This window comes from Protomyctophum bolini (assembly GCF_963924005.1).
Source record: "Protomyctophum bolini genome assembly, chromosome: 10".
In the NCBI taxonomy this organism is placed as follows: Eukaryota; Metazoa; Chordata; class Actinopteri; order Myctophiformes; family Myctophidae; genus Protomyctophum; species Protomyctophum bolini.
Genome location: NC_137871.1, coordinates 45,797,015 through 45,814,638, shown reverse-complemented (window position 1 = coordinate 45,814,638; position 17,624 = coordinate 45,797,015). Strand labels below are relative to the sequence as shown.

The window sequence follows — 17,624 nt, the reverse complement described above, 5'->3', positions numbered from 1 at the left end:
CGACTGATCTAATATACGGCAACCTTCCCTGTGTTTCTACACTAGTCCACCCATCGACTGATCTAATATACGGCAACCTTCCCTGTGTTTCTACACTAGTCCACCCATCGACTGATCTAATATACGGCAACCTTCCCTGTGTTTCTACACTAGTCCACCCATCGACTGATCTAATATACGGTAACCTTCCCTGTGTTTCTACACTAGTCCACCCATCGACTGATCTAATATACGGCAACCTTCCCTGTGTTTCTACACTAGTCCACCCATCGACTGATCTAATATACGGCAACCTTCCCTGTGTTTCTACACTAGTCCACCCATCGACTGATCTAATATACGGTAACCTTCCCTGTGTTTCTACACTAGTCCACCCATCCACTGATCTAATATACGGCAACCTTCCCTGTGTTTCTACACTAGTCTGAAGCCAGAAGAACACAATTTGCCGGCCACTGCTGCAGACTAGAGCTGACAATGAGGTTATATCTTCCCTTCTTCTCTGGAGTCCTCTCTCTCTCTCTCTCTCTCTCTACCTACCTCCGTGCATCCACAGGATGAAGGTGACGTTAGGAACAGAGCTGATGTCTGGTCTCAGTTCCACACGGATGCCTCTGCCTCGTGGTGGAAGGTACGTCACCTCTTGGTCTGTGGAGAGACACGTATAGGTCAGCCAAGTTGAACAGTTAAAGTTATATTCAGTGGTTCCACTTCATTCAAATGTCACTTATTTCTTTGAGGTTTAATGTTTGTCTTTAGTTCCATGTTTGTCTTGTAAACGCCGGAAAATGTACGGCATAAACTCATAATGTAAATCATTACGTCGTATTGTCTCTTTATTATTAATGTTTGTGTTTGCACTGTTTGTTTTACATCACCATTACATCACCTAATAAACATGAGTTAGACTTTAATATATTAGTGCCCCCCCAAGCCCCCCCCCCCCCCCCCCCCCCAGAAGCAAAGATTTGAGTTAAAAACGTTCTCTCTGAAAGAATATATATATTCAAACATTTGGGCCACATTTTCACGATTTTTCAAAAAAATACCAGACCTACAAGATCTGCTATTTTTCAAAAGCTAAAGCATAACATAATGCTTAAAACACCGAAAGGGGTAATAACAAGCCCAACACTGGTGATGATTATGAACATTCAATCTTACCAACAAAGAGCTGGATCTTAGTGCTGCCCATGTGTGGAACGAAACAGCTGTAGTTCCCTTCGTCCGAGAAGCTCACCCTGGTCAGCCTCATCGAGACGTCACCACGAGACAGCTCCTCATGGATCAGGGACGTCCTCTGTTCGTACCACGGGTGCAGGGGTATATACCCGGTGCGTCCGTCTTGGAGAGTGAAAACGTCTTTTGGCTCCAGGTCAGCTCTGGTCCAAAACACTGACCTGCTCTCCATGTCGACCGGAGGGTGAACGTGACACGGAAGGATCGCCTCGCCTCCCAGTCTGGCCAGCACAGGTTGAGAGGACCCGTTGAGCTGGTGTTGTCCTAAAAACACAACACAGGTTGAGAGGACCCGTTGACCTGGTATTGTCCTAAAAACACAGCACAGGTTGAGAGGACCCGTTGACCTGGTATTGTCCTAAAAACACAGCACAGGTTGAGAGGACCCGTTGACCTGGTATTGTCCTAAAAACACACACAAAAAAAAGGCCCAACACTGGTTATGGTTATGAATATGAACATTAAATCTTACCAACAAGGAGCTGGATCGTACTGCTGCCCACTCGTGGAACGTCACAGAGGTAGGTCCCTTGGTCCGAGAAGCTCACCTCGGTCAGCTTCAGGGAGACGTTACCGTGGTGCAGCTCCTCGTGAAACAGGGACGTCCTCTGTTTGTACACGAGGTTCACGGAGGTGGCACTGGTAATGCGACGTCCATCTTGGAAAACGTAAACGTTTGGTGGGTTCAGGTCAGCTCTGCTCCAAAACACTGACCGTCTCTCCATGTTGAGCGGAGGGTCGACGAGACACGGAAGGATGGCCTCGCCTCCCAGTCTGGCCAGCACAGGTTGAGAGGACCCGTTGACCTGGTGGAGTCCTAAAAACACAACACAGGTTGAGAGGACCCGTTGACCTGGTGGAGTCCTAAAAACACAACACAGGTTGAGAGGACCCGCTGACCTGGTGGAGTCCTAAAAACACAACCCAAATGAGATATACTTTACTGTCCCACGAGGGGAAATTTGTCTTGGGCAAAAGTGCAGTAGTACAGTATGTTTTAGAACACAGTAGCAGCAGCATTGTACAACCATTGGAGAGAATGTTCACATGGTATAGTATCACAAGATTAGAACAGTGCACATTTGCACTCAGAAAGTATGAAAATAAAGAGTAATTCACCAGATAAGAGATTATTCACAGCGCCTCTAGTGGCTCCAATGAAGTTCGCCCCTCTTCATAAATAGACCATCTTTGGCGTAAGCACGGGGCTGCGTCCGAATTCATTCCCTATGCCCCATACAGTGCACTACGTTGGGGTTCCGCCATTTTGTTTTAGTGTCCGAATGTGTAGTGAGATTCTTTGCACCCTATAATGTAGTGGCCTGAGGTATCCCACAATGCACCGGGAATTGAATAGGGACCATCCGATGGTCACTACAAAAACACAGCGAAGAAAATCTACCCCATAATGCATTGCGCAAGCTCGCTCTTGAGCGCACATGCACACGTGCACATGCACAAAAAGAATATTATGACATGAGAAATGAGACTTTAAACTAGTGACTGGAAGCAGAAAGTATTCTGCTTCCAGAATACAGTCTAGGTGAAGTTGGGCCCAAATACATGGACCTCTATGGAGATATGGGGTTTTTTGGGCCCAATGACAGCGCCACAACAGGCTTCACAAAATATCTGTCTGACTGGGCCTAAATGTTGTTTTAAGAGAATACCCTTTATCTTAAACATATAGGCTTAAATGTTGTTTTAAGAGAATAACCTTTATCTTAAACAAATGCCTGCAAACATATGTTCATTAACCTTCATTCCTTCCTTCATGCCACCATTGATTGATTGAAATATGTATTAACAGTTTGCAGAATTACAGTACATTTCAAGCACAAACTCAATACAAAGACTGTTAACTGTGAGTGGACGACCCAATTAAGCATTACACTTGTTTACAACAGGGTCCACCATGTTCAATTCATCAAAACATTTAGAGACGTACAGATAGACACTTCTATATAGTTAAAGAACAGAACAGAAATTCATCATAAAGGAAGCAAAAAGGGAAAGGATACATATACAGTGAGGGGAAAAGGGGAGGTGGGGGGGATTCAGATTTTACGGGGGCCAGGTTCGAATTGCAGCCGTCCGTAGGTGCCCTTAGAGAGCGGTTTTGAAGGAGTCAAGGGATTCGCATGTCTTAATGACTGTTGGTAGGGCGTTCCACATTCTGGTGGCATAGGAGCGAAAATAATCCCTTGACTCCTTCAAAACCGCTCTCAAAGGGCACCTATACGGACAACTGCAATTCGAAACCGGCCCCGGAAAACCTGAATAACCTGTCCTTAACACACACACACACACAGTCAAACACACACACACACACACACACCTTTCCCCCTCACTGTATGTTTCCATGTTTATCAAGGAAGTGTGCGTGTGCTCGTGCATGTCGAGTGAACTGAAGTCAGTTGGACATTTTCGACCAGGGGAGGCGCTAAATCTTTTCAACTTCCAATCCCAAATTGATCAAATCAATAAATTACCAGCTGCATTATTATTATCTGTGGGTCTGCTGCTGACGTTATGCCACTTTTTAGATGTGCTCCGCTGTTATGCTCAAATTAGTGACCCTAAAGAATTCTGAGGCAACATGGCTGGAGACATAAGTATTGCGGAAACTTGTGCCGTTTCTGAAACGCTGTGTGAGCGGCCAGTGTGTGACCTCATCTCGGAGCTACAGAATGAGCGTAGGGAAAGGGCTCATAAGGGGCTAAGTTAAGACGAGCCATGGGCCAAAGCATGTCCGGGCGTCCCCAGGGGGGGTCCCACTCCCCAGAGACATGGCCAAAGCATGTAGGGGGTTAGGCTGGTCCAATGCTTACATCGAGTGTCTCTCTCTGACACTCGCTGTAAGCATTGGACCAGGGCTAGTAGGGGGTCCCCAGCCAAAAACGTTGAGAAGCCTATACCTGTACTAGCCTACTGCCACTGGGCGGAATAATGGCAACCAGAAAGAACCGTTCTGAGTGAAACTCCTTCCTGTGCTCACTGGCCCTTAGGCTACTGACGGGGGGAAGGGATCCACATTTTAACCTTTTATTTGTACCTCTTCAATAAAGCATAGCCTAGACGCCAGAGCCTATCCTACAGCTAGTCACACATAGGCTGCAGCGTTATGGCTTATAAATAATAGCCTATTCAAGTATACGTTGAATTGAATCCATTTGGAACGAACACGAAAACCACACCCGTTTGTTTTCCCAGTGAAAAAGTGTACGTTTGGTTTCGTTTTCAGACGGTTAGTAAAAGTGAGTGTAAATGAGAATGAATTGTAGGCCTACCTGCAGGTAGGCAGGTACCGTAGTAGACGCTGCTGCACAGCATCAACAACATGTAGAAATTAATCCGCGACTTTAATGCTGTTAAAACTCCGTTTACTGCGAAGAACAGCGACAGCGAGCGGACCTCCATCTTTGCTCTTGTTTTAGGAACTCCGTGAAGTGAACCTTCCCCCCTCTTGCCCTAGCCTACCCTCTGACCCTCAGCCTAAAGGATACCAGACGACTCGCCCCCTCGAAGTCTGTTCACAGAAGTTGTTGATATGTGGGGATTATCTGACGATCGAGGTACCATTTGAGTGGGCAAAACCTTACATGTATACTAAATAATACTAAATTGTTTATAGCCTATATTTACTTTATATACTTTTCCCTTTGTTTTCCCATTAAGTGTCCTTTACTTTTCACTTGGTGTCACTTTGGGTGTTTTGTTATTTTTATAATTAGTTTTTTGATTTATTGAACATCTTATGATGGGTAATCAACATGATATTTATACTATTATATACGAAATAATGCAACTAAAATGAAATAATCTATATGCCAATGAAATAATAACGATGTAATGACGTGATTGGATCACTAGCCACCACCTGGTTGTTTGTAGTTAAGGGCACAGCAGCTCAAGACCCACTTCTACACCCTTGCTTTAGTTTAGAATGAAGTGTTTTTTGTATCTGTAACACAAAACCAACCCCACCCCCACCCAATTGTCATTCCGTGTCTGCACAATGCAACTGTATGTGATGTCTCCACCTCCTCCCCCTCTCTGTCAATACCCCTCACCCATTCATGCTCCCCCCCACCCCCCCCATCTTCCCTTTTCTTTGATGTTATGAGAAGTATCTCTTTGGCGCATGCGTAACGCTGGCTGCCTGTTGTAACAAATCAATTTCCCCTCGGGGATTAATAAAGTATTTTCCATTCCATTTAATTCAATTTAATTGATCTTTTATTTGTATGTTATTCATGTCCTGTACTGTATTGCATTACCGCTCTTGTTTTTTTAATGCCTTGCTTTTCTTTTCTTTTTTCTTTTTCTCCATTGCTCTGTAAAGCACTTTGAGCTGCATTTCATGTCATGAAAGGTCCTATACAAATAAAGTTTTATTAGTATTATTATTATTAATATTAATCAGCCAAGCTGGCAGATAGACCCTGACAAAGACCTTTGGGTCGAAACGCGTAGGTCCTGTTATTTATTTGCTTTGCTCATCATCAAATTATCAAACTATTTAATGTTTCACCAAAGACGGAGTGCCTTGGATTATTTTCTTTAAGTCTTGACAAGCAGTAGCTACAACTTGGAGGAAGGATATACCTTTTGCCTATATAAGTTTATTTAGTATTTCCCTCCCTCTCTGAAATCTGGAATTATCTTGTATACAGATTTGACTGTATAGTTAGTAGTCGATCTGTATACTCTGTAAAATTAAGAAAGAATAACATGTCGCAGAGCTAGACGGTGACTGCTTAATTAAGTTTATTGTTTATAAGGATTAGCTTTTGCCTCAGTCTTCCTGGGGTCCGACACAGACAAACATGTAACATTTAACAAAGGCAATACTTACAATTGTTTACAAACACTAACTCAAAATAAAACATATAGTAAAATAAAAAACATATAAATAAAAAACAAAGAAAATCATAGCAAAATAATCACTTTCAACAAATTATTATATTTGAATAATTATTTTCCCCAGCGTTACTGCAGTATATGGTTTACATAAGGTGCTCTTTTAACTTGATTTTAAAGATGAATGTTGTATTTGTATTGGTTATACACTTTGGTAGTGCATTCCAACCTATTACTAATTAATTTAGGGCCTTATGGTGACGCGAGATTAGTTGTAATGTCCTGCAGCAGTGTGTGTGTGTGTGTGTGTGTGTGTGTGTGTGTGTGTGTGTGTGGGGGGGGGGGTTATGAATGTGGGGATCCTTGATTGATTGATTGAATTAAGTATTTGATTGAAGTGTTTCAGTGTGCAGAATAGCGGTGGTACATTTCAACTGAATACAAAAACTCTTAACTGTGGACGACACCATCAAGCATCAGGCCTACACTGATGTAAATATATATAGTCACTATTTGGTCCACCTTGTTCAATTCATCAGAACATTTAGAGACAAGTTAATTTACAGTTCTATTATAACAGAAGAAAATCACACCCGTGTGAAGTGAGGGGCGCTCTGATCGTCGTTAAGGTGTTTATAAGAATCGTGGTCCCTTATTGGCCAAGAGTTTCCACTGACACAAACGCCATTAACGGGTATAAGACCACTTTTTGAGAGGTTTGGGTTGTTTTCTTACCTTATTACGGGCAAACTATTCCATTCCATGAGTTATTTCGCTCCGTTGTGTTGTTCATTAGCAATTTAAGAAATAAAAATAGTAAGAAATAGTCGCTCATTGACTTCCATTGTAACGGGGAATCAGCTAAAAAGCTAAAAAGTGGTCTTACGCTTTAACAATAAAGAGACAATGTGATGTAATGAGACACATTATGATGTAAATGTTCCCTTCATTGTCAATGTGGCGTTTACAAAACAAACATTGAACTAAAGACAAACATTTAACCTGTGTATGGGAGGGGCTGGTGCCCCTCAGAAATCAGCTCTTATTAAAGATAACTTTATTTTTGTTTCAACCAAGGTTCGTGTTTTATTATTAGAGAAAGTAAAAGATGACTTGTTACTTTTTTTCAAAATTGCTGCTTTCTTTCGTTTTAGGGATTTTAGGCCTAGCCGTTTTCTTTTTTTATTATATTATTTTTTTATAATTATCCCACTAGACCCCAAGCAATTACATCTGGCCACAAAAGATCCCAGGATCTACTGAATGTGAAGGTAGCCTACTGGGGGGAAGCCACACTGTGTGTCATAGGCTCAATATGTCAGTTTGACACATTCTTTTATTCTTATCTTTTAACTTGATTTTAAAAGATGAATTTTGTATTTGTATATACTGGTTATGTGCAATTTGGTAATACATTTGGACATTAAAAAACAGATGATTATTACAGTCACTGCGTGTGTGTGCGTGTGCGTGTGTGTGTGTGTGTGTGTGTGTGTGTGTGTGTGTGTGTGTGTGTGTGTGTGTGTGTGTGTGCGCGCATGTGTGTGTGTGTGTGTGTGCGTGTGTCAGACCATCTTACCAACAAGGAAATGGTCCCTGCACCCACCAGCAGCAGCAGAGGGTCTGTGTCTGTGTGTGTGTGTGTGTGTGTGTGTGTGTGTGTGTGTGTGTGTGTGTGTGTGTGTGTGTGTGTGTGTGTGTGTGTGTGTGTGTGTGTGTGTGTGTGTGTGTGTGTGTGCGTGTGCGTGCGTGCGTGTCAGAGCATCTTAACCAACAAGGAAATGGTCTCTTCACACACACAGCTCTGTTCAGTCAGTCAGTTTGACAACATGAAACCTGCACCAACCTACATCACAGCATGTGAGTACTTTATTACAATATATATATAAATATACTATATGAAACCTACATCACAGCATGTGAGTACTTTATGTCAATATATATATAAATATATTATACTATATGAAACCTACATCACAGCATGTGAGTACTTTATTACAATATATATATAAATATACTATATGAAACCTACATCACAGCATGTGAGTACTTTATTACAATATATATATAAATATACTATATGAAACCTACATCACAGCATGTGAGTACTTTATTACAATATATATAAATATACAACATGAAACCTACATCATATCATGAATACTTCATTTATATGTCGATTTCAGTATACTGAAACTTTATTTATTTAACCGAGCCAGATATGGTTACATTGTGGAGGCCTTTCTCTGAATGCTAGAGCCGTTGTACTGAATGTGGGGACCCCCAGGGGCCCTTGATGGGGTCCCAGGGGGTCCTCAGTTAAACGAGCTAATACAGCATCAAAATAAGTTTAACCCCTATTTTACTCTTCAGCTAGCTTAGAATACTTTTGGAAAACTCTTGAACTAACTGTATGTCTCTCTCTCTCTCTCTCTCTCTCTCTCTCTCTCTCTCCTCTCCCTCCCCCCCCCCCCCCCCCCCCCCCCCCACAGTGGTGTGTTTCCTCATCTGTTGTGGTCCTGTACGACCAGAAGGTGAGATTACTTCATTGCATTGCATTATGGGTAGTGTGGTGCAATTCTTTTCTACTCGGTCTGTATGTCTCATATAGAGGGCTGCATGTGGGCAGTTCAGAAACCGTCTTCCAGTGACATCATCGATGGGGGAATACAAGCTAATAGAAACTGCAGGCTTTCTAGTCCTGAAAAGTTGCAATGTGAAAATGGAAGCCACCGTTCTCGCGATAATGAAAATCTAAACATCTTTGTAAATAAAACTTGTTTAAAAAAATAATATGCTAATGGTGATGTCCCTGCAAGACTGTCTCTAAACTGCCCACAGACCTCCTATGACACACAGACTGAGTAGGAAAAAAATCGTGCCATTTTATCATGATTATTAGTGAGGATCTATTATATGAAGATAGGTTGAAAAGTGGTCCTTTCAGTAAAAACACATCGAGACGGCGTCTCTTTTTCAGGTGGGAAGTGAACTGGCCAAGAGGCAGAAACACAACAGCTAAATATACATCCGTAGTGTCAGGAACACCTCAGTATTTGGACCCTTATGCAGAATAACCCTGCAGGCAACAACGACTCAAACCCTCTTTTTAATGAACTCAGAAAGCCCTCCCAGCCGGGCAATATAACATAACTTACAGTCTGGGCAAACACAGCATTATAATGGAGCAACCTGACCAATAACACAGAGTCCCTAATACAGTATACCTCCAAACTCATTAAGCAGAAAGAAAGAAAGAAAGGTACTATGTTTACCCAGGGTAACTGGACTAAGGAAAGGAAAGGTACTATGTTTACCCAGGGTAACTGGACTAAGGAAAGGAAAGGTACTATGTTTACCCAGGGTAACTGGACTAAGGAAAGGAAAGGTACTATGTTTACCCAGGGTAACTGGACTAAGGAAAGGAAAGGTACTATGTTTACCCAGGGTAACTGGACTAAGGAAAGGAAAGGTACTATGTTTACCCTGCAGGGTAACTGGACTAAGGAAAGGAAAGGTACTATGTTTACCCAGGGTAACTGGACTAAGCTCAAGAACTTGTTTACAGCCAGGCCCTGCTCATAGAACATTTCATGGTAGGGGGTTCAATGCCTTGCTCAAGGGCACTTCAGCAGTGGTAATTTTTTTACCGTGCTGGTCCGGGGATATACGAACTACTATAGGAACTAGCGACCTTCCGATATCAAGACCGCTCCGCAAACCGTTCGGCCACCGCTGCCTCAAAGTCAGCAAAGTCTCTTCAGCTTAGAAGCACAGGTGGGATGCAGTCTCACCGTCAGCCAGGGAGGCAACAGAGGGGCGACCGTGAAATACTGTAAAAATGGGACCCAGTGCCTCCCTGCTTGACACTCAGCATCAAAGGGTTGGATTGGGGGGTCAAATCAACGAATCAAATGATTCCTGAGCGCGGCGCACACTGCAGCTCACTGCTCCAAGAGATCAAATGCGGAGAAAATAATTCACTGCGGTAACGTGTGTGACAAATCATATGACTTTGACTTTGACTTTGACAGATACACCTCAAAGTACCTTATGTACAATATACAAATCCCCAACATGGCACACTACTATAGGGATGCACCGAAAGGGACTTTCTTGGCCGAAAACCGAATACCGAATAACCGAAAAGATTTAATATTGTATATATTTTTGCCTACCATTGCCGTCATTGCCGTACCTTAAAGCTACCTTGATTTATGGTTATGGCAAAACTTAACTTCAATAATAATCACTGTTATGGGTCCATAAAACATTTATTCAGCTCATTTGAATGCATTAATTGCATAAACTATTCGGTGATATATTTTCTGCCTATTCGGGCCGAAACCGAATAGGCCGAAAATGCTTTTTTAGCCATTTTCTGCCGAATATTTTCTGCAGCCGAATATTCGGTGCATCACTACTATTAATATTATGGTACAAAGGCTAGTACATGTGCAGGTGTTGGACTGTGTACATCTAATTTAAGACGAGGAGCCACCACTCACTTAAAACAAAATGTTAGGCCTACAGCCAATGGAGGGTATGCGCGTGACATCATCGTACCTGGAAGTTATGCGAGAACGCCTACTGAGTCATGGCAAAAAACTACTTTCTGGCCTCAAACATTAAAGTCCTGTCTGATTGCATTAAACAATGTTAAACTCACCAACATTGCAGCTGTATACGAAAAGCTTGAATTAAGAAATGTTAAACTCACCAACATTGCAGCTGTATACGAAAAGCTTGAATTAAGAAATGTTAAACTCACCAACATTGCAGCTGTATACGAAAAGCTTGAATTATCCTCTTTCTATCTGCAAAGTTTTTGTTTAATAAAAATCCACCATAGAAACGTTATGAGCTATACTTTCGGTCAAGAAATGCCCTGCATTTGATTATTTTTCCAAGTGTCAGAGTTTGGAAGTGCTTGTTTTCAACAACACAACATTTTGCTGCCTCCTGCATTATGTGACATTTAGAAACAGGTGGTACGGCAGGACGGTGGAGTGATTTAATACGAGCGCTTCCAAACTCCGACACTCCAACATGCTGCTCAATGTGTTGCCACTCAGTCTAGATGAGGGGGGCGTGTCCTGATGGGGAAATCATGCATGTGCATATACTCTCTATAGTGGCCAAGGAAGAGATGCAAGCATACATTGTCCTAATGGGCCTGGTGGCGGCGCTGTAACAGGCACGTTCATACAGATCGAAGGATCAACGTTATTTCCTTTCGCCCCAAACTGCTACAATATATCCTGGAGAAGAGGAAGGTCTATACATCTCTCTAACATGTAACTTTATTACAAGCTATGAATTATAATTAATAACACTTGGATATAGACATGGAAAACCACATAGTTTACTGTTAGTAGAAAACAAAGCAAAACACCAAACTGCGTTATTAATAGCACAGTAAACGCTTGGAAGAATATGAAAATTCTCAATCAAGAGTGAGCATTTTGAGTCAGTCACTTAACAGTGGAATTCAGAAGTCATGGGTGTGTGTGTGTGTGTGTGTGTGTGTGTGTGTGTGTGTGTGTGTGTGTGTGGGGGGGGGGGGGGGGGGGGGGGAGATATTATACATAAATAATTGCTTATTTATAGTGTCAGATGTAGTACCAGGGGCCCGTTTCACGAAACTTGGATTAGAGATTAAACCGGAATTGAACAGATATCCTGGCTTAATATATCCTGGATCAGCGATTAACCGGTTTCATGTGAAAGCTGATTATTTTTGCCAGATTCATTTAGCCAGTTAACCTGGATATGTTGAGGCTTGATTGGGTTTCATGAAAGCAACAATGCCACACTAGTTACCATGGAAACTAATGCTGTGGATTTAGCCTGCTAACAGCCAGGCTAACAGCCAGGTTTAACCTAATTCTTTACTGTTCATTAAGCAGTCCATCTGATCGCAAACCAATGATTTGTTCCACACTTATTCAATTATTATGGGTTTATGTTGCCTTGTTTTAATCGGTCTGCATTAAAGGACTAATTTAAGCACTAAAATCAAAGAACCAAAATATATACAACCTCATAATGACAGCTTGTGAGCTTGTAGATCAGCTACTTTTGGTGAATGTTCCCCAGAATAGGTTTGCTGTGGTAAAGAAGAATTATTATATTATATTATTTAAAAAAAATAGTAACATTTCACCCACTATTGAACCCACGACCCACAGTTCACCAGTCTGGCCCCTGTCTGGACAACAACCCCCTTCCCCAAAGGAAGCTCCCTCAGAGGAGGGAGTTATGGCCAAAACCCAAGTTTCGTGAAACAGGCCACAGATGTGATGAAGAGATGTTTACAATCTACTGTATCTCTCCCTCATTCTCTCTCACTCACTCACCCCCCACCCCCTCTCTCTCTCTCTCTCTCTCTCTCTCTCTCTCTCCCAGTGTCCATCAGAGTGCGTCCTCACAGATGTCAGTTCTTCGAGTTTGAACCCGTCTCACTGAGCTGTGAGGACCAGATGAACTCTGTAGAGGGCTGGACTGTGAGGAGACATGTAGAAGACAGTACGAGGAGTGGAGCCTGTGTCACTGACTGGGGAACACTCAAAGGTGTGTGTGCGTGTGCGTGTGCGTGTGTGCGTGTGCGTGTGCGTGTGCGTGTGCGTGTGCGCGTGTGTGCGTGCGTGCGTGCGTGGATGCATGGAATTGGATAGGTACTTTCAACTAACATCGCTGTATACTTGTCGTTGTGATGGTGTGTAGGAGAAGAGAACTGTACCTGTACCATAAAAACCCTGTTGACCTCGGACACTGGGCTTTACTGGTGTCAGTCCACATCAGGAGAACGCAGCCGCAACATCAACCTGACCATCTCTGGTACAACCTTTACAATTACATCATCTAGTCAATCAATATAATATAACAACACATTGAGCTGTATTCATTTGGGTAAAGTGGTGATAATATAAGAACACATTGAGCTGTATTTGAGGTAAAGTGATATAAAATAAGTTAATTAAATATAATATAAGTCAAGACCTCAACATGTTTCTTCTAGATGTGATACAGAGTCCTGCACGTCCTGTGCCAGAGGGAAGTGACGTCACGCTCCCCTGCCTGACCAAAGACCTGCAGACACCAGGTCAGCCGTTTAGAATGAGTCAACTGACTCCTATGAGTCAACTGACATCCTCTGAGCGTTTAGAATGAGTCAACTGACTGTGTCTGCATAGCTCAGTCGGTAGAGCTCTCACAGCCTTACTAGCTGCTGCTAGTTTAACAGCCCCACTAGCTGCTGCTAGTTTAACAGCCCCACTAGCTGCTGCTAGTTTAACAGCCCCACTAGCTGCTGCTAGTTTAATAGCCCCACTAGCTGCTGCTAGTTTAACAGCCCCACTAGCTGCTGCTAGTTTAATAGCCCCACTAGCTGCTGCTAGTTTAACAGCCCCACTAGCTGCTGCTAGTTTAACAGCCCCACTAGCTGCTGCTAGTTTAACAGCCCCACTAGCTACACACATCTAGCGACCAAATGAAATACGATACCATCTGGTCCACATCGTCTGTCCTCAGATTCCAACAGTCTCACTATAGCAGTGGATGAAAACATAATAAATATGAACCCAATCTGAAGTCCTATACGCTATTCAAAATGTGAACGTGTTAAATGTGAATATGAGAATTATAAATAATGTAATAATGTGTGTCTCACTGTGCGTTCAGATTCCCACTCCTCTGTGCCTCCGCTCGTCTACCCTCTGGTGGGGACTGGAGTCTGCCTCCTTCTGCTGGTCCTGGGTCTGTGTCTGTGGAGGAAATACACAGGTACACCGCACGCACACACACACACACACGGACGCACACACGCCACGCACGCACGCACGCACGCACGGACGCACGCACACACGCACCAGTGTTGTGTTTGGTACATTTTACATTTTAGTTTTAGTCATAGTCTCTTGAATAGTTTTCATTCAGTTTCAGTCACATTTTAGTCTCCTGGGACGCTTTAGTGTCTAGTCTAGTTTTAGTCGACTAAATATCACATGATTCATCTAAATTATATTTTGGCGGGCCTATAGATCCCGTCATATAATGACCGTTTTCACACTACTCTGAAAATAGCCGATCTACAAGCTCACAACGTGTCGCACGGCTATTTTCAGCATGCAACCAAGTGTAAAATGACTTATACTGGATCTCTTGTCCACTATATAGTCCCTTCCTGGCATTTTAGTCTAGTTTTTATTTGTTGACGAAATTGTCAGTATATTTAGTCTTTAGGGATTCAGATTTTACGGGGGCCAGTTTCGAATTGCAGCCGTCCGTAGGTGCCCTTTGAGGGCGGTTTTGAAGGAGTCAAGGGATTCACATATGTCTTAATGACTGTTGGTAGGGCGTTCCACATTTTGGTGGCATAGGAGCGAAAATAATTTAGTCCCTTGATTGTTTGTGCCGAATCTGAGTTGGAGATAAATCTGTCTGTGATTTATCTCCCAACAAGGACCACTCAGCCATAGTTAGTATAGTTAGTTACTTTATTGACACAAATGTATTAAACATTGGGTCCAAACAATAATCCAAAACCCAAGAATAAAACCGTTAAAAGATCCCTTTAATAACAGCAGCTCCTTTTGATGGAAGTGATTCACAGACAGACAGACAGACAGACAGACAGACAGACAGACAGACAGACAGACAGACAGACGATAATTAATTGTGCACAAATTGTGTGTGTGTGCGTGCGTGTGTGTGTGTGTGTGCGCGTGCGTGTGTGTGTGCGTGCGTGTTTCCCAGGCTCTGAGACGGTCACACACACTGAAGAAGACGTGACGTACGCTGATGTGAGAATAAAACCCAGGAAGCCCAGCGGCCAGGGGTCAGAGGTCACCGTACAGTCTCCTACAGTCACCTACACCTCAGGTCAGAGGTCACAGACTGTACACACACGTGTGTTTATTCCAGACCAGACTGTGTTCAAATGGTAAATGGTAAATGGTGCATTTATATAGCGCCTTTATCCAAGGCGCTTTACATAGATTGTGCATTACATTCACCCATTCACACACCGATGGCAGCGGAAACCATGCAAGGCACCAACTAGCACATCGGGAGCAATTAGGGGTTCAGTGTCTTGCTCAAGGACACTTCGACAGTAACTCTGGGGGAGCCCAGAGGGTTCGAACTGGCAACCTTGCGGTTCCCATCCAGGCACTCTACCCCTGAGCCACCGCCGCCCCAGCGTGTTGTCCAGTGGCGTGCACAGACACTTAGAGGGGCAGGGTGGCTCAAGTGGGAAAAAAGGGCACCTTGTGCAGCGCATTTTGGGGCGGGAACCCATTTTTAGTGCTTTATAGCTATTGAAAAATAGCAGATCTACAAGCTCATAGCGCGCCACCGAGTGGCGCGCTATGAGCTTGTAGGTCTGCTATTTTTGTTTTTTTAAATGGAAGAACCACTAGACATAGAAACAACGCTTTAGATTGTGGGGGCCTAAATAATATAGTAGAAGCGTTTATATCAAGATTTGATCAATGTCACCTCATGGTCCACACACTACACATTAAGAAAAGAAAGTATACGTTTTTCTTTTTTTAAGAGCACATTGCCAAAAGGGCAGGGGGTGCTCCTACACCCCCTAGTGTATATCTGTGCACGCCACTGATGTTGTCTGTATTCCAGAGCAGACTGTGTTCAACGTGTTGTCTGTATTCCAGAGCAGACTGTGTTCAACGTGTTGTCTGTATTCCAGAGCAGACTGTGTTCAACGTGTTGTCTGTATTCCAGAGCAGACGGTGTTCAACGTGTTGTCTGTATACCAGAGCAGACTGTGTTCAACGTGTTGTCTGTATACCAGAGCAGACTGTGTTCAACGTGTTGTCTGTATTCCAGAGCAGACTGTGTTCAACGTGTTGTCTGTATTCCAGAGCAGACTGTGTTCAACGTGTTGTCTGTATTCCAGAGCAGACTGTGTTCAACGTGTTGTCTGTATTCCAGAGCAGACTGTGTTCAACGTGTTGTCTGTATTCCAGAGCAGACTGTGTTCAACGTGTTGTCTGTATTCCAGAGCAGACTGTGTTCAACGTGTTGTCTGTATTCCAGAGCAGACTGTGTTCAACGTGTTGTCTGTATTCCAGAGCAGACTGTGTTCAACGTGTTGTCTGTATTCCAGAGCAGACGGTGTTCAACGTGTTGTCTGTATTCCAGAGCAGACTGTGTTCAACGTGTTGTCTGTATTCCAGAGCAGACTGTGTTCAACGTGTTGTCTGTATTCCAGAGCAGACTGTGTTCAACGTGTTGTCTGTATTCCAGAGCAGACTCCAGCAGTAACAGTATATCTCATAGTAATAATAATAATAATAAAACTTTTGTATATAGCACCTTTCATGACATGAAATGCAGCTCAAAGTGCTTTACAGAACAATGGAGAATAAAAGAAAAGCAAAGTGAGATGGGTGTAACCCGGCAAAATAAAAGATCAATTAAAAGCAGTGTTGTAGAAGTGGGTCTTGAGCTGAGCTTTAAAAATGTCTACAGAGGCTGCCTGTGACAACATTAACATGTTTTGCTGTCTGTATTCCAGGCCAGACTCCGGACGGACAAGCCATCTACTCCACGGTGAAGATAGACTCAGGTCAGTTGCACTGCCACAGACAGTATAGGTCTGCTTTCCAGGCTACAGACTGCATGTGGTTTAAAAGGCATTACCTTCAATCCTCCCGACACTAAAACACATCGTCGTTACGTCACCATCGAAGACCAAAATTACACTCTGGCATTGGGTCCTTTAATCCACATCTTTATCACGTCATCATTGAGAGCTAGTTATACATATACACACACCATGTAATCTGGCACCACTGCCGTATCAGGCACAGTTTGCTGGGACGGTGCGTACGAGTCCCGGGCCAAACTAGTACTTGCGCGCTCTGCTTGCGCAAGTAAACAATCAGTTGGAATGTGTCAGAAACCTGTTGTCTCTTAACCCATTCTGACCTGAGATCAGATTCATACGAGGTTTCCACGGGACACACACTGGTCTGATGAACCCATTCTGACCTGAGATCAGATTTTAAAAAATGTCAGTCGTTCTTCGATTTTTCAAAAATAGCAGACCTACAAGCTCATAGCGCGCCACTCGGTGGCGCGCTATGAGCTTGTAGATCTGCTATTTTTCAATAGCTAAAGCATAACGTGATGCCGACACCAAAATGGGTGCCCGGTCAGAATGGGTTAATACACCGTAGACAACCCCCCAACCCCCCCAACCTCCCACTTAACCCAATCTGAACGGGGACCCCTTTTGTGTTTTAAAGCATCATGTTATGCTTTAGCTATTGAAAAAGAGCAGACCTACAAGCTCGTATAGCGCGGCACCGAGTGCCGCGCTATACGAGCTTGTAGGTCTGCTATTTTTGAAAATGTTGGCGCAAATCTTTGAATATACTGTATATTCATGTTTTTTTTAACTCAAATCTTTGCTTCATGGGGGGTCCCTGGAAGTTAACATATTTTCAGATGGGTGGTCGCCGGAGGCCAGTTACATAGAATTCTGGGGGTCC

General features: G+C 43.2%; 1 protein-coding gene across 1 annotated transcript; it reads right to left on the bottom strand.

The window, feature by feature from the left end:
* Positions 1-532: 532 nt before the first annotated feature.
* On the bottom strand, positions 533-4,659 carry LOC308322916 (butyrophilin-like protein 2; the record flags this gene model as incomplete). The annotated part of the gene is made up of 4 exons (XM_080774406.1): positions 533-648; positions 1,165-1,503; positions 1,712-2,056; positions 4,530-4,659. 4 exons carry the CDS (start codon positions 4,657-4,659, stop codon positions 533-535), a joined length of 930 nt encoding a protein of 309 aa, XP_080630532.1.
* Between the last annotated feature and the right edge of the window lie 12,965 nt (positions 4,660-17,624).